This window comes from Leucopleurus acutus (assembly GCF_964270905.1).
Source record: "Leucopleurus acutus genome assembly, chromosome: 5".
Taxonomy (NCBI): domain Eukaryota; kingdom Metazoa; phylum Chordata; class Mammalia; order Artiodactyla; family Delphinidae; genus Leucopleurus; species Leucopleurus acutus.
Genome location: NC_139147.1, coordinates 26,307,787 through 26,329,358, shown reverse-complemented (window position 1 = coordinate 26,329,358; position 21,572 = coordinate 26,307,787). Strand labels below are relative to the sequence as shown.

The window sequence follows — 21,572 nt, the reverse complement described above, 5'->3', positions numbered from 1 at the left end:
TCTGATGTGGAAAGAAAGGTGTAGCTGGCTAGGTACTACCAAAAATATTTCCCTCAGCAATATAGCTATTATGCTTCTGATTTTCCCAACAGCCTTATAACTATGACATGTGCAAACTAACAGAACAAATGCTATCTGCTAACTCCATGATAAAAATACTTGAAACTTGCCACTTTTACAATTGCCTAGAAATCTTCCATTATCACCCAAACTCTAGGATCTATAAGGAACAGTAACAAATTTTTCTTTTCCAACTTAAATAAAACTAATCTCCCTTGTGATGCCAGTTACCCCTAGGAAAATATGCTCAAGTTTGAATAAGCATTCACTATAAATCTCAGGGAAAAAAAAGTAGATATGGTTTAGAAATATATTAAAAGTTGCATATGGCTTATCAAAGAGTACAATAACATTAAAACCACAGGCCTCTAAAGTTTAAAAGTAAGTTTTCTGTTGAAGTTGCAGACATTTTGAATTCCACATACTTCAAACCTTTGAGAGCTATGTATCCTTACGATTTGTGCACTTTTCTGGTAGTCTGTACATCAACAGAATTTATCAGCAAACACAACAGAAATATCTGGAATAGCCAAGGACATCCAATGATTTATTAGCAAGTTGTGATTTTTCTGGTAAGTCAAGTAAGTTAAGACTAGAAATCTAAAGATGTAGGTAATGAGAAAACATAATGATCTTTTAGTTTTTAAAAATTTACCTTCGGGAAAAAACCTAAATTCTTATATCTTTTTTTCTCTTTTCGTAGTTCAAGTACACTTATGAGACTGCTGGCATTACAAGTGGTATAAATATGGACTACTGAAGAATCTGAAGTACTGTACTATTTGGCTTTATTTTAGACCTCTAATAAAGACTTTAACATGTTGAAAAAAAGCACAAGGCACAGAGATTAGCGTAGCTATAAGAACATTTCTGCTTTATGCCATGGCACTAGGCGTATGAGTCAGATGTCATATCAAAATTTGTACAGGCCAAATTCTTGGTTAGGAAAATCCTACATATAGTGACTCTAATGGCTGAAAGATGTTTCATTATATTTATATTTTCAATTATCTACTACTAACAAACTTTAGACGTTTTATATGAATCTTTTGATACTATAGCCTTTGGGAAAGGTATGGCTAATAAAAAGTCAATTTTTTAAAGAAAAGTTAAAATTGTTAGTTTTATTCTTTGCTAAATATTTAATTAAACATATGGAAGTGAGATACCCTTTGCCCTTTCTCCCTTTTTATGCACAGAACAGAAGCACACATTGTCATGCCTCAAACTACTTTTTATTTGCAACTACATGATTTCACGCAATTCTTCTAAACAATGACATAAAATAGATTTCCTTGTGTATAAATAACTTACATACTCTCCATAAAGTAAATGCTCAAAGGTGCTAGAACAGATCGTCCACTCCTACAGTGTTCTCATATCCAACAGAGTTGATGCACAATATATAAATACTCAAGTCCAATATTAAAAACTCAGGCACTTGACTAACTTTAATAAAGTTTCTCAAACTATATCAATATATCTAAAGTGCATATATATTTTTAAGAAAGATTATTCTCAATAACTTCTCTATAAAAATAAGTTTGATGGTTTAGCCCATCTAACTTTACTACTTTGAGTATGAACTTTTAATATGCAGTCAGGCTTATTCTACCTTCTCTCAACATGACACCAACAGAATCAAAGCAGCTAGTGAGGTGCTAACATGTGAGGATTAATCCAGTGATTCCGGTCACAATGCATTCCAGGAGGAGGTACCCATGTTACTGGAATTGGGCGATATGGTTTATTCTTCCTTCCCTGATTTGGATAACCAAATGGAACAGGAGGAGGGTAGTGACTTTGATGACCATTCCCTCGGTACATTCCTGGTTTTTTTCTGGGTAAAGGGTGCCACATTGGAAGAGGTGGGAATATCACCTCTGAAATCTGTAAAGAAGAGAAAACAGTAAGTTAATAAAAAGAAAAAATTAGTCATGTGTTATATAAAAACTAGGTGACCTTCCAGATTACTCATTAAAGAAAAACAAAATCACCCACCCACAACCTTAAGAGTAGGTCTAAGGCACATTCCTACAATCAAGTCTAAATATGTTAAAAACCTCAAATATAATAGGTGATCAATCAGCGTTTTTCCACTAAATGAGTGAAAATGAATAAACTCAAATACAGCACTCTAAAGCAACCGGATATTTTCTGGCTATTTCAACCAAAGAAGATGAAAACACGGAATGAATAGAAGCTTGTAAGGACACATCATGTTTTAGACTACTGGTTTCCACAGCTGGCTAAAGAGTCACCTAAGAAGCTTTTAAATACAGAATGTTCATGCCCCAGCCCTGGTCTACTGAACAATATTAACAAAACTTTAGGAAGAAAGGCCAAGTATTTTGATGACCCTGCAGGTGATTCTAATGTAGCCAGTTCAGCATTTTGGAAAACAGTCTTAGGTCATCCCATAAGTCAAGTGGGACATCAAGTTCACATCATTCAAAATGTTATCAGCAGTTTCAGACCTCTCTGCTCAGAATGCCACACCCTGTGACTATGAGTTTCAGTTCTCTGATTTCTAATCTGCTCTTCCTAGTATAGGCATTTAAAAATTTATATTCTGTGTAACAGCACTGCATTCATGATAGAAAATTCAAAAGGTACAAAATTGTTTACAGTGGAAAAAAGTCTCTTCTTTATGTGGTTACCAGCTATCCTCTCAGAGGCAGCTGACACTAATCAACTGTTTGATCATCTTTAGAGATATTCTGTGAATATACTTGGTATACATCTATATATACATTTATAAAAACTCACAAAATTCTGTATACTGCTTTTTGCACTTGATAAATACATCTCAGAGACATTCATCTCAGTACATAATGACTTTTTTTGTCATTTTACAGCTAGACAGTAATGCAATGACTATGCCATAACTAAATTAACTGGTGTCTTGTTGATAGTACATTTAGGCTGCTTTCAGTCTTTTAATATCAAAAAAACAATGCACAAAAGCAAACGAAACAATGCAGCAGTGAATAACCTTAGCACAGTTAATTCTTGATTATCTACAATAATGGGGAAATAAAGAATTTAGAGTTCAAACTAATTGACCTATACTACAAACCAGTAGCAAAGTGGAATGTTTTCATTTCTTTGTACATTGGGGTGTTGATAAGCTTTTAAAACTGTCAGAAAGACACAATCCCACAGACAACCACTGTTCTGATTTTTATCACCAGACTGAGTTTTCCCTGTTTGTGAACTTAATATAAATGGAATCATGTGGCATGTATTCTTTTGTATCTGGCAAAAATTTTTTTTTGGCCACACCGCCTGGCTTGTGGGATCTTAGTTCCCCAATCAAGGATCAAACCCACGCCCTCCACAGTGAAAGAGGGGAGTCCTAATCACTGGACCACCAAGAAATCCCCGGCAAAATTCTTTTGCTCAATCAGATATTTTTTAGGTCCTTCCGTATTGTGTCTATTATTAGTTCTTTCTGTTTTAATGCTATTATCCTACTGTGTGAATGAATACACAATTTCCTCCCATTCACTTGTTAATGGGTATTTAGGTTGTTTTCCTTTTTTTAATTAAATGATTATGAGAAAAGCTGTTATAAACATTCTAATATGAGGCTTTGTAGATATTTGTTTTTTTCATTTCTCTTGTTAAATACTTAGGAGTGGAACTGTTGGGTTATAGGGCAGATGCATATTTAACTTTGTAAATGCCAGTTTTCCAAAGTGGTTATACCATTTTACACTCCCATCAACAGTTTATGAATCCAGCTGCTTCACATCCTTGCCAACATTTGGTATTGTCAGACGTTTTAATTTTAGCCATTCTGGAAGTAGTGTTTCACTGCAGTTTCAATTTGAATTTTCCTGATGACAAATAAGGTTGAACGCCTTTTTCATTTGCTTACTGGCCATTTATATAACTTCTTTTGTACAGTGTTTATTCTCATCTTTTGCCCACTGTTTTTAATTGGATCATGTCTTTTATTATTGATTGATAGGAGTGATTTTTAAAGTATATTCTGGAACCAAGTCCTTTGACAAATATATGTATTAAGAATATTTTGTCCCAGTCTATGCTTTTGCCCATTCGTTTTCTTAATGGTTTCTTTTTATTTATTTATTTATTTTTATTTATTATTTGGCTGCACTGGGTCTTTGTTGCTGCGCGTGGGCTTTCTCTAGTTGCAACGAGCAGGGGCTACTCTTTGTTGCAGTGTGCGGGCTTCTCATTGAGGTGGGTTCTCTTGTTGCAGAGCTCGGGCTCTAGGCACAAGGGCTTCAGTAGTTGTGGCGCATGGACTTAGTGGCTCTGCGGCACGTGAGATCTTCCCAGACCAGGGATCAAACCCGTGTCCCCTGCAATGGCAGGTGGATTCTTAACCACTGTGCCATCAGGGAAGTCCCTCAAATTAGTTTTCTAATGTATGGTATCAGGTAGCAGTTAGGTTCACTTTTTTTTTTTTTTAATATATAGATTATCCAATTGTTCCAGTACTAGTTCTTGTATACTTACCCTACTGAATTGCTTTGGCACTTTTATTTAAAAAAAACAAAAACGAAATTGTACATACATGGGTCTACTTCTGGACTCTCTATCTGTTCCAATAATATATTTATATATCTTTAAATCATTATCACACTATCTTGATAAACATAATGACTTAATATTAGTGTGAGATCTCTGAATTGATTCTCCTTTCTTTAAATTTTATCTAGAAAAAGCCTTTTGGGATTTTGATTGATAGCAAGTTGAAACTATAGATCAATTTGGGGAGAAATAACATAATTTTCATTCTTAATTAGTAGAATTATCTCTGGAGGTTCCTTTCAGAGAACAAAGCTCAGAATTACTTTGCCCATACTTTGATAACCTCTTTTTTAAGGCTCTTGGTAATGCCAGGTTCAAGATGGAAAAATGTATAGGTAAAAAAGATTAAAGTGGACCATCTGCACCAGCTTTCTACACAATGATTTTAAGAGCTATGCTTCTCAGTCATGAAATGTTTTGTAAGTGAATATAATGTCAAGGAGAAAAGCACATAAAGGACAGTTCAATTTCTATGCCTTTCTGTTATAATTTTATCCTAATAGTCTTTCAACATAGGGGAAAACAAATACAATTTAATTTTAAAAGAAAATCTAAAAATTAAAGGTCAATTTACTTGAAAAAATTAGCAGCAATCACTTCAACTTGGAATTTACATTCTTGCTTTGCTGTGTAACAAATAAAATTCTTGAGGTAAAATTAGCACACACCTGAATGAATTCCAGGCAATTTAACAGCTGTAATCTGTAGTACATAATACATCATACAGAGGAAAAAAATGTCCAAAATATTTATGGCCATGGTCTTAAAAATGATCCCTGAATTACAAATATTATGTCTCCTTATCTATATAGGGAATCTCTTGGGAAGAATATAAAAATAACTGGTAATAAAAACCTCCATGCAAGGGCACAAGACTGGTCATTGTGGGAAGAGGAGGACGTGTCACTATTATACTCTTTTTTTTTTTAAATAAATTTATTTATTTATGGCTCTGTTAGGTCTTTGTTGCTGTGTGTGGGCTTTCTCTAGTTGCGGTGAGTGGGGGCTACTCTTCATTGTGGTGCGCGGGCTTGTCATTGCAGTGGCTTCTCTTGTTGCGGAGCACGGGCTCTAGGTGTGCAGGCTTCAGTAGTTGTGGCACGTGGGCTCAGTAGTTGTGGCTTGCGGGCTCTGGAGTGCAGGCTCAGTAGTTGTGGCACACGGGCTTAGTTGCTCGGCGGCATGTGGGATCTTCCCAGACCAGGGCTCGACCCAGTGTCCCCAGCATTGGCAGGTGGATTCTTAACCACTGCACTACCAGGGAAGCCCCTATACTTTTTCATACTGTTTCAACTTTTTGTTTTGGTTTGTATTTTTTTTTAAAGCAGGTGCATATGTTATAATATACACATATACATATACCCCTAAGAATGTGACAATCTTCAGAACTAAGCTTCCTCTCAAGCCTAAGAAGGGTAATTCAACAATTAAAAAAAAATAGGGCTTCCCTGGTGGCGCAGTGGTTGAGAGTCCGCCTGCTCATGCAGGGGACGCGGGTTTGTGCCCTGGTCCGGGAAGATCCCACATGCCGCGGAACGGCTGGGCCCGTGAGCCATGGCTGCTGAGCCTGCGCGTCCGGAGCCTGTGCTCTGCAACGGGAGAGGCCACAACAGTGAGAGGCCTGCGTACCGCAAAATAAATAAATAAATAAATAAATAATTAAGAACTCAAAAATTAAGTTATACTGAAAGGATGTTCATTATATAAATGTATCCTGGATTTAAAGGTTCAGTTTCTCATACTCATGATACTCTGATTTCTTACTCATTAAGGTCTAAATTCTCATTTTAGCCCAAATCAAACCCTACCAGAAACCTGGTACGTTTAATTATGTCTAATTAAGTCCAAATTAATAAAAATAGGTATATTTAAAAATATACTCAAAATTTGAAAAACTACACGTACAGAATAAGGCTCAACTCAAAGGACTTCTTTAAATTTTAGTATTAGTAGCTATATGACTCTTTAAATGTTAAAGCAAAGAAAGATATTGTTTTGGCTTGAGTGAAAAATTAAAGAATAATTTAGTGAGGTTTCTCTTTAATCATAGAAAGGGAAAGAACATGAAAGTTAGGTACAAATTGGAGTGTTAAAGGCTACAAAAAAATGAGTAGCTATTTTTGAATGCAATAAGGATTTTTAAAACATCAGGAATGTTTTATCACCATTATTTTTTCTATTGTTTTTACAATGTATTCATCCCATTTATTTAGTAAAGCAGACCTTTGATAATATGACTCAGGATGCCTATTTCATCTCAGAGGTAGCAGCTTCCCCTTAGCGTGGGAAGGCAAGAACTGTGATCCAGAATTTCAACTCAGAAACTTTGGGCAACATAAGCAGGACTACCTAGAATGCCCTTGCAAGCCTTGCTCATGACCTTCAATATGGAGCCACTTCATAGTTACCTGGTACACGGGGCTGGGGGTTGCAGCCACTGAATTGGGTTTCACTTCTACTTCCTTACTTGTTTCTTCATCTGAAGAAGAGGACCCTGAATGATAATCAGAGGTAACCTTATCAAGGGCCCTGGTCACTTTCTTGGAAATCTCATCCTTGTTCTCATCCTCATTTTCAAAGCTGGCAACAATGAATGCGTTGTTTTTCTCTCCATACCTAAGAATAAAAAAACCAAAAAACTTACACACCTTGAAGTCACATCAACAAAGCAAGGAATGTCCACAAAAACAACTGAACAGGTCTGGACATGCCATCAGTTCCAGGCAAAGAAGGAACCCTCCCAGAACTTGATTCTACATCTATAGTATCCTAACCCAGCTCCATGCCAACAGGCAGGCCACAATTTTCTACTCCTGGTCTATTAAAGTACAAATAAAAAGTGACCTCATTCTCTTTTCCAATTTTCTTTTCTACTGCCTCCTGACAAAAATAGTTGTCTACGATATCAGAGAAACTCATTGTTTTGATTACATTTTTGTACGTACCACTGAAACTGGCCATACAGAACTTTCTAACAAATTTTTAACTGACCCTTATAACAGATCCTAGTAATTCAAGTCAAAAATCAACCAGACATTTCCTATGGGATTTACTTTTACCATGATTAAATAAAAAAGAGGCCTCTATTTCCTATATCCACACTGACAAAAACGAGAACTGAGGCAACTGTTGAAGTACTACTGTTGAGGAAAATAAAAGGATTTTGCTTGAATTTTTCTGCTGATTTCATAGAGATTCCTATGATAAATGCTTACCCCTCATCTTAGTTTTTTAAAATTAAGCAAACGTTTTTATCCTTCCAAAACATTTTTAAAGCTTTGATCTAAGAAAAATAATTGTCAGAACATGTAACTTCGGCTGTTGGGTACTTGAAAAAAGGAAAATAAATTCTGAAATGAGGGAAAATAGCACAACACACAGTAAAACTAGGAGTTTTCATTGAGAGGACAGAGGAGAAACCCACAAATCCATTCAAATAGATTGCACAACATAAACAATATGAAACAATTTCTAGGAAGTTAGGACAAAGGAAATGAATTGTTAAGCAGTCTTACATAGCATGTAATTAAAGTTAAACAAAGTGATTCTAAGCTTAAAAAATATAAAAACATCAACAGAAAATAGGGTTAATTGACTATGATGTCAATTAATTTCATTCATGATAATTCTTATCTCAAATTATTTCTGAATCAGGATTATATCTACAATTAAGTAAAAGGCCTAACTGCAACAAAGCCTTTGAAAGTTTAAATGGCAATCAAGTAGTCTCACAGGTGAGTTCTGTTTCTTTCAACTGTGCTATCTTCCGTTCTCATAGGCTGGATGAGGCCATAAATGCAATGTAAATATGGTACATAATTTCCTTTTCTATTCTTTTTCAGTCTCTCTCATAAAAGGAGTTGCTGCAGGATGGTGGAAAGAGCACTAGACACGTTTCTGGTTCTGTTCTGTCATTAACTAGCTCTGTTACCAGGAGCAAGTTATTTAATCTCTCCTGGCCTTAGTTTCCTATCTGCAGAATGAGGAAGCTGAAGATAGATGGCTAGTGGTTAGTCTTCAGCTGGTGATTCTTCTTAGAAGATGCCTGAACAGTGGGAAGGGTTCTTCACAACACAGAATTCATGAAGTATAATTTCAAGATTACTTAGCCTTGGGTTGTAGCAGTGGAAATCTACCCCTTGGTCCTCTCCAGGTTTAAAGACGCAACAAATTTCAATAAAATCAAAGGTTAATTCATATATTAATACCAGCAGTATTAACAATGGGCTTAGGCCTACCTTCAGTATTGCCCATTAATGGAGTCAAAATTCAAGCAAAACAGAAAGGCAAGAAATTTGAGAAAAATCCCTGCCTCTGTAGAAACAGAAACCTAATCCAAGGGCAGACATCTAATGATTGAAGGATCAGCTTTATTAACTCAGGTTTCTTCGACACTCAAGCTCAGTTAGGTTCTGCATTTCTCCCGTGGTAGTATTTTGGTATGAGGGCTCTCTTCAGGGTAAGTGAAGCTACTTACTATATTACTGTACATTAGAATGTGCAGGTAATTCCTCAGAATTCGTAATGGACAACTTTTAAATTTTCCAAATTTCAATGACACACTGCTAAAACATTCAGGTCTACTGAGTTAATTTGAAACAAATCAATAGTATCTATTGCTCTTTATCAGGAAAAGAAAGGATTACAGAAATTACAAACAAAAAAAGAAGTGTAGAATATTGAGTAGATAATAAAGCTGCCAGCTATTTGCAGGCCTTCTCCTTATAGGATCTGTTGTCTATTCAGTATCTTCTAAAATATTTCACTTAGTGAAATATTTGTAACTATATAACATGTTGCACTCTTCCAATATTTATCCTGATGGAATAACTATGAAGAATGTTCTCTTTGAGTGCATTTCAATTTTTTTCATAACCTTAGTCTTTAGTATACCAATGAGTTATTATTTTTAATGACTCAGATATTTATTCAATTATATAACTGCTATATCAGCTTTAATTTTCAGAATAGTTCCAGTTTTGGTCCAAAAGCACTAATATCTCAGTCTCCTCTATTAATTTATAGCAATCACCTCTACCCAATCACTAACAGGTCTTTCTTTCTGGGATTTCTATCATTACTGAATGAGCACTCATATTCTGAAAATATCAATAATTTCTATTAACTGTGAAAAACCTCACATCATAGCCACTTTGGGGCAAAATTCTGATCATATATAAAATAATTAGAAGGCTACTGAATGCAAAGATTTTCTTATATTAACAAGATTAAAGCACAGTAATTTTTTATTATCTGGCATCATCAAGTAATGAAGTATCCACTTAAGTAGAATGTCCATGTAACTAAAGCTTTTATCTTCAGGTGCCAAGATGTAGTTTAAGCATTTCAAATAAATATGTCCAAAATGTTTATATAATTAGCCAACTTCTTAAACATCCTTGGATATGGAAACTTTTCCCTAATGACTTAAGATCGTTGTATTAAGTATTCATTATTTGATGTTGTGATAATACATTTGGGTCAACTCTTTTGCTTTTTTGTTCCTGCCTCTATGTCAGACTATTACTTTTTTTTGTAGCTTTATGACAACAGTATCCTGGGGGATTGGTTCCAGGACCATCCCTGCCTCCCTCCAATGCCAAAATCTGTGGATGCCCAAGTACCTTAAATAAAATGGCATGGTACTTTGCATACAACCTATGCACACTCTCCCATACACTTTAAATCATCTCTAGATTACTTATCATATCTAATACAATGTAAATGTTATATAAATAGTTGCATAGCATGGCAAATTCAAGTTTTGCTTTTTGGAACTTCTTTTCCCCCCCCTCAAATATTTTTGAACTAAAGTTGGTTGAATTCATGGATGTGGAACCCTCAGATACAGAAGGCCAACTGTACTAGGAACAATCCCCTTTCAAATGCCACATAATTTTTTATGGGCTGAAAAACTACACAACTAACTTAAAAGAACTGTGTGTTAAGTAAGAGTAAATCATGATCAAAGTGTGGGCCTCATAAAAAGTAAACATTTCAATATAGTAACTTTGTGATAGCTATTTCTTGTATACTGAGGTCTTCTGCAGGGATTCATTCAGTGGTCCAAGTCTATAAAACAAAGTCTGATCCTGGCCTGCGGTAAGTGCTTAATTAGTCCCAGACTCTAAAAATGTTTGACCTTCTTAGACCAAAAATTGAGGTATCTTGCTCTTCCTTTTTCTGAGAAATAAGTATTGGAGAATCTACTACCTACACCTGGTTTCCCAAAGCAATAAGCTTATATAAGCCACCAGCTTATATCAAGCAGCTCCAGGGTGGTCCAGAAAATTGTTGCAGGATTACCATGTATTTTTCCAACATGTCTTCACCACCACTTTCACTGCTGGAGATCAGGTCAAAGGCTATGACCACCTTTGGAACATATTAGGGTTGCATCAAAAAGCACCTCTACTATAACCAATGGGTGAACTGTACCTCTAAACCAAAGAGAAAACCCTAAAGGAACAGCTGTAGGAAATTACTCACAGGGGTTCCATGCATCTATTTATCCTGTTCCTCCTGCCTGGAAATGTCCTTCCAACCTTGTCATCTAGTCAACTGCAACTCATCCTTCCCCACTCAGCTCAAGTATCACCTACTCTACAGTCAGCCCTCCTTATCCATGGGTTCTGCATCCATGCATTCAACCAACCACAGACCAAAAACATTTGGGGAAAAACAATCCAGAAGTTCCTAAAAGCAAAACTTGATTTTTTTTCAATTCAAGCAACTATTTACATAGCATTCACATTGTACTTACAACTATTTACACAGCATTTACATTGCATTAGGTACTATAAGAAATCTAGAGATGATTTAAAGTATATGGGAGGTTATGCATAGGTTATATGCAAATACTACACTATTTTATATAAGGGACTTGAGCATCCGAGGATATTGCCTCTGTGTGTGTGTGTGCATGTGGCCGGGGCGGGGGCATGTTCTGGAACTAATCCCTCACCAATACCAAGGGCTGACTATAGTCTTTCCTGAGGCAGTGACTTTCTCCTTTGTGCCACCAACTACTGCATTTTGTACATAATTCTATTATAGCACAAATCACACTCTGTTGTAATCTGCTTATTCTTTCTTCTCCCTTATTACACTCTGAACTACCTGAAAGAAGAATGTCACTTTCATTTTTTAAAAACCTTTCAACTAAGAATGCCTGGTCCAAAATGAGTATTTTTATTTTATTTATTTATTTATCTATTTATCTATGGCTGTGTTGTGTCTTTGTTGCTGCGCGCGGGCTTTCTGTAGTTGCGGGGAGCGGGGGCTACTCTTCGTTGCGGTCCACGGGCTTCTCATTGCAGTGGCTTCTCTTGTTGCAGAGCACGGGCTCTAGGCACGTGGGCTTCAGTAGTTGCAGCACTTGGGCTCAGTAGTTGTGGCTCGCAGACTCTAGAGCACAGGCTCAGTAGTTGTGGCGCATGGGCTTAGTTGCTCCACAGCGTGTGGGATCTTCCTGGACCAGGGCTCAAACCCGTGTCCCCTGCCTTGGCAGGCCGATTCTTAACCACTGCACCACCAGGGAAGCCCACAATGAGTATTTTTAGAATGAAGTTCAATTAGATTTCATACCTAACACTCACCTTTTACAATTCTGCTCATTAGGAGACGAGAAATAACTTCCATTATGAAAATAAAACCATGAAAATATCACTCAGCCACTTAAAAACCAAAAAGGGGGAGGGAGGCAAGAGTAGAAACAAACAGAAACAGAAATCAACCAAAAGTTAATATCCAGTATTATTTGGGATTAGCATCTTTCCTAATTTGAAGAGGGGAAAGACAAGGGCACCACCAATGAAAGAAGATATAATTGACCTATAGGGAGTCTAGGTGTCTAAATTCTACAATAGAGTTCTTGGTAAAGCTCTAAAAAAAAACCCTGCTCTATCAGTTTTTGAGTTCCAAGAAGAATAGTTTACAAAATTCACAGTTGAGAAAGCCAAACAACCAGCTCCTGGCTATAAAAATACATGTGTAGGCAGTACCTGAGAGAATTTCATAAAATCAGTTCCAGCATGGTAATCAGTTAAGCTGCCAAACTCAAGAACTCACCGACAGCACACCTCACATGGGTCCACCCATAGAGTGAGTTCCTTTGGCAAGCCCAGGTCACTGTACAAAATGCAGCTGTTCTCACAGGCTTTCAGGACATCAGGATCAACTCTCTGAAACTTATTGACACGAATGCATCTACAACAAAGTGGAGTAATGTTAATAGCTTTAAATAAATGTAAATCAGAAACGTTGTTATATCTATTAGTTTTTGCCAACATGAATTTAAAAAAATAAAATGAACCCTGGCAAAGAACCCAGGAATATCTATCCTAAACAGATAATAAATCTGAACTAAAGGCAAAGAGGCAGCAGCATCATCAAGACTACCCAGCCTGGTGGAAAGAAGAGTCTGTGTGAGCACAGGGGAATCACTAGAACTGGCTCTACTTCATTTCACACAGAAACTACTCAATCTCACACGTACATTAAATGAACAAGGAGTATGAAAGTTGCAAGAAATTACTTAGAGCTTTGAAGTAAAAGTTTTAATAGGTCAAATTCCTATATAACAAAATCTCCAACTCACAAAAGACCTCGACCAATGGTTCAAATAATATTTGGAAATTCTTGTCACAAGTTTTGATCTGTTGTTACCTTGCTTAAGAAGGGTATCCTATGCCTTACCTATAATTGTTCTCTAAATACCGAATCAGTCAAGGACACATAACCATTCATACCATGTACTTAAGATTAAAATATAATCCAGGGACTTCCCTGGCAGTTCAGTGGTTAAGAATCCGTCTTCCAATGCATGGGACGCGGGTTTGGTCCCTGGTCGGGGAACTAAGACCTCACACCGCAACTACTGAGCCGGTGCACTCTGGAGCCCACATGCCGTGATGAGAGAGAAGCCCGCGCACCGCAACAGAAGATCCTGCATGCCACAACTAAGACCCGATGCAGCCAAATAAATTAATTAGAAAAAAAATCCAAAAGTGTTATTGGCTTATTTCACTTAACCTCTGTTACCGAGTTTTCCTTTTTTTTTTTTTTTAAGTTATTGAAAGAGAGAAAAAAATTCTAAACCACTAAAGACTGTTCCTTTTTTTTTTTTTTTTGGTCGTACCACATGGCTTGCAGGGATCTTAGTTCCCCAACCAGGAATCTAACCCATGCCCACAGCAGTGAAAGCACAGAGTCCTAACCACTGGACTGCCAGGGAATTCCCATCTGTTCCAATTTTTCTAACCTAAGAAATACCATTCACAGCTACCTATCAGAATGCTCAAAGATGGTTCTCAGTATGAATGCAAAAATACCTGTTAAAGTAAGTATTCTGCTTAGATAGAGAAACGTTAGCTACAATGAAAGTATTTACTGCCTACAACTAAGAAATCAATCAAGAGAACCCAGGTTTTAGTACGAGTCCTGAGTACTAGTATTATTGGGTGAATTTAGATTAAGTCATTTTACTTCTTCAGACCCCAAAAATATGGAAAATATAAGTTAATTGACAAATACTGATTATATCACTAAATACAATACTGTAACATCAACAGAATATACTATTTAAATTTTTTTAAAGTTTAATTATTAGTTAATTTCAACTTTCATTTAAAACAGTGAAAAAAGTTCTCATTAGGTAACAGCTAATATGTATTTCTAAATAATAATAATAACTCTTTTTGAAGGTTTACCATGCAATAGAGAGTCTTCTGAACGCTCTGCATGTACAGGCATACCTCAGACATTGCAGGTTTGGTTCCAGACCACAGCAATAAAGCGAGTATCTCAATAGAGCTAGTCACACAAATTTTTGGTTTCCCAGTATATATAAAAGTTGTATTACAGTACACTGTAGTCTATTAAGTGTGCAATAGCATTATGTCTAAAAAACAATGTACATAGCTTAATTAAAAACTACTTTATTGCTAAAAAATGGTAACCATCTGGGCCTTCAGCAAGTCTTTGTAACAGTAACACCAAAGATCACTGATCACAGATCACCAAAACAAATATAATAATGAAAAAGTTTGAAATACTGTAAGAATTACCAAAATGTGACACAGAGACACAAAGTGAGCAACTGCTGTTGGAAAACTGGCACTGACAGCCTTGCTCAATGCAGCTGCACAAACCTTCAGTTTATAAAAAACGCAATGTCTGTGATGCGCAATAAAGCAAAGCACAATAAAATAAGGTATGCCTATGTTAACTTTTTAAATTTTCACAATGATCCTGTGAGTTAGATACTATTTTCTCCACTGTAAAAAAGAAAGGAGGCTAAGAGAGTTTGAGTAACTTGCCCAAAATTACACAGCTAGAAAGTAATGAATCCAGAGCTCAGATCCAGACGAGATGCCAAAGTTCACTTTATTAGACAACCCTATTATGCCTGTACTTATCGTAACATCACCGTTAACAATTTAGCAAATTCAGAGTAAAAAAAAATATTTTAAGCCATGTAAGATACTCTTTATTCCTTTCTATAAGATGGTCCTATGTTACAGATTCTAATGTTGTGTAGGTTGATTCAAAAGTCCCACGTGCACCAGGATCAAAAGCAATTAAGCGTAAGGTAGATCTTAGATGTATGTGTTTGTTTTTTTTATCTACAATTAGGGAGATGTAGGCTCTAAGCTTAAAAAAATATATGTAAATATAGATGCTTAAATAGAGACTCGCTTCAACAAAATTTGCATACCTTACATATTTTTATGCTATTTTTTTCAGTCTAGATACTGCGACGATTTACCCATTAACCACTCTTCAAAAACAAGATTTTAAAAGCTGCATAAAAATAGTCCATTGTTTACTTAATGTTGACAGTGTAGCGCTTTCCAATTTTTCTGCAATTATAAAGTGTAAGAAATATCCATATTCATACATATTTGTCTGCATTTCTGATTATGATTCTAGAATAGACTTTAGGAGATTTACTTTTCAAAGACTGTGAATATTTTTATAAATCTTGATAATGTTACCAAATTGCTCTTATTTGTATAAGAGAAACATACCTCCCTGCAGAGAAACATACTAATTTATAAAAACTTTAGAAGAAAAAGAACTTTACGGATTGAAGAGTCTACTAACTCTGGTTAATCCTATAGTCTATTCATTTTTATAAAAGAAACGACCCACAATTAACTCTAATAGTTTTCTACTTCAAAGACGGCTTCAAAATGACTCAATAATGATACTTCTGATTATATGCCAATTTAATCCTGTGGATAACTTTTTTCCTCAAGTTTTCAGAATTAATGGAAATAAAATTGTACACTGTCTGACCTTTAAGCATTTACTTGATAGTGTCTCCTTTTTCAGTAAATAGTACGGTGGCTTGGCACTTCCAAAAGCCTTAGTCCAATGTCAATTACATCAGTGTAAAAAGCTTGAACAGCTCTAATTCACAAAAGCTGTTCACTCTATCAGAAATGAAGATGTGCAGAAAAAAATTAAGAGAATCAAGTGAGAGGATAAAAAACAGTAACTTGAGTGCTTTATATAGAACATCCACATTTCTACTTTCACTCACCACATTTTCCAATATACTAGGAAAACTCTTTGGATAGAAATGAAGAGGAAAATATATCAATTACTTTGATTCTTTTCTTTTCAACAGATCATATGCTCACCTGGCTTTTAGCAAATGAGAACTAAACAAATCATATTTTCACCTCCCTTGCACACTCCGTGAACAGTCTTACACTTTCAAGAGCTCAGCGACTGAAAGGAAGTTCTTTTTACTGTGAAGGGCTGATTTGTGGAGGAATCTTTGGGGACAGCAATATGCATAAATAAAAGAATTTCTGTATTCATGATAGTCACAACTGTTCCACTTTTATTTTTTTGGTCACATCCACAAATGGGGCATGGTTTGAACAGCTGAGTTTAGCAGAATATTCTCAACTCAGGTTCCCAAGTAGTCACATAAATACTAAAGAGTGAGCATGCCAGGACATGTTTTACAGGAGGCTGCTCTTCTTTAAACTGTAAATGTAACTTATAAACCACAGTACAAAAGATAGCTGGGAGTGAGAATTGCCCTCACTCTCAGAGACAAGGCTGTGGGAGGACTGTGGTATACAGAAAGCTCATAAGAATTTAGGGTCAGTGAGACCTGAATTCAAATCCCAGAGCTAATACTTACCAGATGTGCATCATAGGTAAGTTACCTTCATCTATAAAATGGTTACAATGGCTTCTTCTACTACAACGAATTATGCACAGTACAAATGAAATTATTCCTGTGTCAAGAACATATTAGGTGTCTAATAACCTTAGTTCTCATTTGCCAAAAAACTTCTAACACGTAACATGTAATTTACTTTTAAATACAAGGAACTCATTTCCCTCAACCCTTACCATGCCTCCCTTTAAGTGATAGTTTTAGGGGTTCTCTACAATTGGGAAAGCCCTCAACTACCTGTGATACTTAAAGAAAAACACTCAGGAACCACACTATGACCACAAGACTAACTCCCATGAGCCTATACTATTGGCCCCCCAAGTCCAGGCAGTGGGACTCGAGCAACGAATACTTGTATTTTAAAGTGAATAAGGAAAAAATAAAACTGACACACTCCTGAGCTGGCTATTTTGCAGATAAACTGTGAAAGGCATGGACTGGACACACCCATCATTCCTCTGGCCTGGCACTCATTTGAGGAGCTGATCAGCCTCTTCATTTAGTCCAATCTAACTGTCCAAGCTATTCCTTTACCTGTAGGCCTGTCCTTTTGATGGTTTTTCCGGATACCAGTGATTTTTATATTTTTCTTGAAGTATTAGAGTCAATTTCTCAGCAAACCTCTCGACTGCTTCTTTTTTCAACTTATCATGTTTTCGAACTAGCCTTGTGAAAAAGAAGACTACGGCAGCAATTTCGTTCTTCATCTTTCCCTGCAAAGATAAAATAGTTTTTCTCAAAAAACCAAAACATCAAAACTTGAAGATAAAGCTCTGCAAAATATCCCTCCTTTACAGCAGCACCCCTTCCTCCTCCTAATTTTATCTTGTTTCACTGGTTCATATCTGGAGTAGGGAACAGTCACTAATTTATGCCATAAAGACCTTATTATAAAATACTGTTCAAGAGTCTTATCACCTAGCTTTGTAAAGGAGTTCAGTAAAGAGAGCACACCAAATTGCTCCTGTTAGCTAAAATAAAATCAGAGATATCACTCAAAGAGAAGCATTACAATGATACCATTATATAGTTTTTACTTAAATGTGTCAATATTTAGCTACAATAATTCAAGTTTAAAGTTCTATAAAATAACTTGTATTTTAAAACATAAAAAAGTCCACTTTAAAATCCAGTATTGTAGTCACTACTTTGGCAGTTCCTAAAAAGGTCATATATATAGCTACCATATGATCCAGCAATTCTACTCCTAGCTCTATACCCAAGAGAAATGAAACCATATGTTCACACAAAAACTTGTACACAAATGTCCACAGAAACATTATTCATAATAACTAAAAAGTAGAAATAAACTAAATGTTGATCAACTGATAAATGGACAAATAAAGTGTGGTATATTATTCAGCAACAAAAAGAAATGACATACTGATATGTGCTACAACATGTATGAAACTTGAATACATTATGTGAAGGGAAAGAAGCCAAAAGACCAAATACTGTATGACACCAATTATATGAAATGTCCAGAATAAGCAAATCTATATAAACAGAAAGTAGATTAGTGGCCTAGGGGTAGGAGGATGGGGGGGAAGGAGTGATGTCAGTGAGTATAAGATTTCCTTTTGAGGTGATGAAAATGTCCTAAAATTGACTGTGCTGATGGTTGTACAACTCTGTGAATGTACTAAAACTGAAGACCTGTACATTTTAAATGTGTGAATCGTATAGTATGTGAATTATATTTCAATAAAGCTGTTATACACAAAGAAAAAAAATCTTCTGTAAGCACTCTTTCAAGAACAGAGATATATTTCTGTAAGCACTCTTTCAAGAACAGAGATATATTTACCTAAAAAATATGACCAAAAAACCCCAACTCTATCAAAACATATTTAAGAGAGTGGAAATTCAGGGTCATTCACAGAAAATCTAAAAGAAATAATCAGAGATTCAGCTGCATATTGGAACTGCCTCAAGAAGGACTCTTTTTAAATGACAGATCTGATTTATCACTGATTAATGCATAAAGGCAAAAACCTTGTACTGGGGTTGTTTCGATGTATATTCTTTCTTTGCTTGATGAGCTCATTCATTTGGCTGCTGTAAGTAACTTGGAGTTATTCAGATGCTGCGTTTATTAAGCAACATCACCTTTTCAGAGCCAATTATTAAAGACATACAGCCCCTGTTATGTTTAGTGCAAAAACTGACCAACCCAGCCTATAGTTTGTGTTCTTTCACATTTAAAAAATACAGCTGATTCTGTTAGCTTCCTTTTTCTTTTCTCAAAGTTGCTCTTAAAGTCCGTCTTCATAAGATTCCTTTCCTCCTTGTGCAAATTCAAACAAGGGACCTCAGTGTGAAATAAATTCTATATGTTATTTGAGAGGTGTGCTGGCAGCCATGGCCACCCTGATGCTAGATGGGAAGACACCCAGACCTTCCTCCTGGAAACCCTAGAATGCCAAGTCTACCTTCTATGGCCAGCTGCACACAATCCCAGCCCTCCACAACTGCTGTGCAGCCTCCTCCTGAAAAAAAGTCAGCCATTTCCACTTATAAAGCTATATTTATACTCCACCACCTTATGATGGAAAAGAAAACCCACTGCAATTTAATACATGGTTTGGGATGAAACTTGCTGATGGAACTCCATTAGCCTCCACCCCACCAAAGAAAACTAGAAAGGTACTCAATCCCTAACTAGCTCATTCTCCTTATTCATTAAATTGGCCAACTATGTTCCACATATCTGAGTTTTGTTTTCCTTTTATTTTTTCTTCTCTGTTTCATATCAAAAAATAAAAGGAAGAAAGGAAGGAAAAGAACCACTTAGTGGTGGCTTTGGGTTGTAACACAAGATGAGTCATATGGAATTACTTTTTTTTTTTTTCAGTTTGAGGGAATGATGCCTGGAAGAGCTGAGAATTTAACCCACCTCCACCGGTCAGTATTCGAGGAGTACCAAAAGGGCAGCCCTAGAGGGGAGAGTTATGAGGTCAGGGAGAGAGAAACCAGAAGCCAGCAGGGCCAAGAAGCCCTTAGGCGCTCCGAGTAAGTCGCCGCAATTCCTCCACCCACACTCGGAGCGAAAAGCTCCCATTTTAAACATCGCACGGTGACGTCATCCTCGGACGTAGTCACCGAGGCGGCTGCCCCTCAAGTTCTACTTTGTTCCACAGGGTCCTCTGCTCACGGCGGCGGGGAGAGAACCCAAAGGAAAACCCAGTCCTGCCTTCCAGGAGTTCATAACTTTGTACTTTTCCCTCTCTTGTAACGAAGAGCTTCACCGCGGCCGTTTCTAGAAACAAGTATTTCTCCCGACAGACGTTCCCAAGGTTGAGGAAGGGGGGGTGGCGGGGGGAGGTCCCGGCCGCGGGGGGTGACGAGCCCTCGACCAGGCTCCGCGGCGACACAAAGCGGGCTCTGGACCCCGAGCGACAGGATTCCCACGGGGCCGGGAGTTGGGCTTTGTAAGCCATCCAAGCCTGCTGCTCGGCACTCGCGCTTGGGTTTGAAGAGCGCCGGGTGAGTAGGCACCAAACGTCCCCACCCACTCTTGGAAGAACGGCCTGCACGCGCGTCCAACTTCTGCAATCGCGGGTTTTCCTGAGTTAAGGGGGCAGCGCCCCGAGCCCCCTTCCCTCCCTCCCGCGAACAGCCTCGCAGGGTCCGCAGCCACCGGGAAGGCTCCAGCCTCCGGCAGCTCCGGGTTCAAGGACCGGGCTCCCCTCAGGTGCGACTCCCCCCCGCCCACCCAGACAGCGAGCCGGATCCCCGGCTCCAGAAAACCCACAGACGCGGAGAGGGAGGGGGCGTGGGCAAGCGCAGGGCTGTCGCCCACCGCGAGCAGAAGGTAACGCGCGGTGAAAACGTGGCAGGAGCCTCGAGGCGGCGTCTCCTCCGTCGCGATGCCGCTGAGGGTCCCGCGGAAACGCTCGCGGGCCGCCCCCCTCCGTCCCCAGCCCTTCCTTCGCGCCGGGCCAGAGCCGATGCAAGCAGGTTCGACCCCGCACTCCTCCTGGTTCCCCCGCGCGCTGCCCGCCCGCGAGCCTTCGACGTGGCCGCAAAGGCGCCCGGACCACCCTCCTCCCTCAGCCCTCAGCCCCGCCATGTCCGCCTCCTCCCGGCCCGGTATCCTCACCGCCGCCGCCTCCGCTCTGGGGCCACAGATTCCCTCCTGGCCGGGAACCGAGGGCGCCGCCTCAGCGGGCCGGCGCTCGGCGGCAGTGAGCGCGGCGAGCCTAGTCTGGCGCGTGCGGCTCCCGCGTCGTCGGGCGGCCGAGCGCGCGCTGAGAGGGCGGGCTGGTGGGCGCGCGCGAGCGAGCGAGCGAACGCGGCTCTGAAGCGGCGCGCGGGGGGCTCGCGGCCCGGAAGAGGGGAGGGGCGATGACCCGGGAAAGGGATGGCGCCGCGCGGGACCGGCTCGCGCTCCTGGGGGGAGGAGCCAGAGGCAGGGCTTCGTCGACGTCCCGCCCCCAAGGCTCCGGCCTCGCTGTGCGAGCCTCGAAGCGCCTTCAGTCTTGCGACGCGCCAGCGGAGCTGCAGGTCAGACGGCGAGGGCCGCAGCACCGCGGGCTTCCCTCCTCGGGAAGGAACGGCGCCGAGAGCCGAGCGGACCCTCGCCAGCCCGCCCTACCTGCTGCAGCGTCTTCGGGGGTCGCGTGGGCCACTTCCCCTCTGCTGCCTAGGCCTCTGCTTCCCCCTCTCGTTTCTCCTTGTCGCCCTGCGCCCTGACACCCTCCGGCCGGGAGGGCGAATACTAGACCCTGCTCTGTAGAGGTCC

General features: G+C 38.8%; 1 protein-coding gene across 2 annotated transcripts; it reads right to left on the bottom strand.

The window, feature by feature from the left end:
• Nucleotides 1–1,287: 1,287 nt before the first annotated feature.
• On the bottom strand, nt 1,288–21,047 carry BTG3 (BTG anti-proliferation factor 3). Of its 2 annotated transcripts, XM_082839460.1 has the most exons (5): nt 20,931–21,047; nt 17,363–17,541; nt 12,697–12,834; nt 7,035–7,242; nt 1,288–1,950 (listed from the first exon to the last, which is right to left on the bottom strand). In XM_082839460.1, the coding sequence occupies exons 2-5, from the start codon at nt 17,533–17,535 to the stop codon at nt 1,711–1,713; spliced, it is 759 nt and encodes a 252-aa protein (XP_082695586.1). In that variant the 5' UTR covers nt 17,536–17,541; nt 20,931–21,047; the 3' UTR covers nt 1,288–1,710. The 2 variants fall into 2 exon arrangements, with proteins under 2 accessions (XP_082695586.1, XP_082695587.1); XM_082839461.1 differs by lacking the exon at nt 12,697–12,834.
• Between the last annotated feature and the right edge of the window lie 525 nt (nt 21,048–21,572).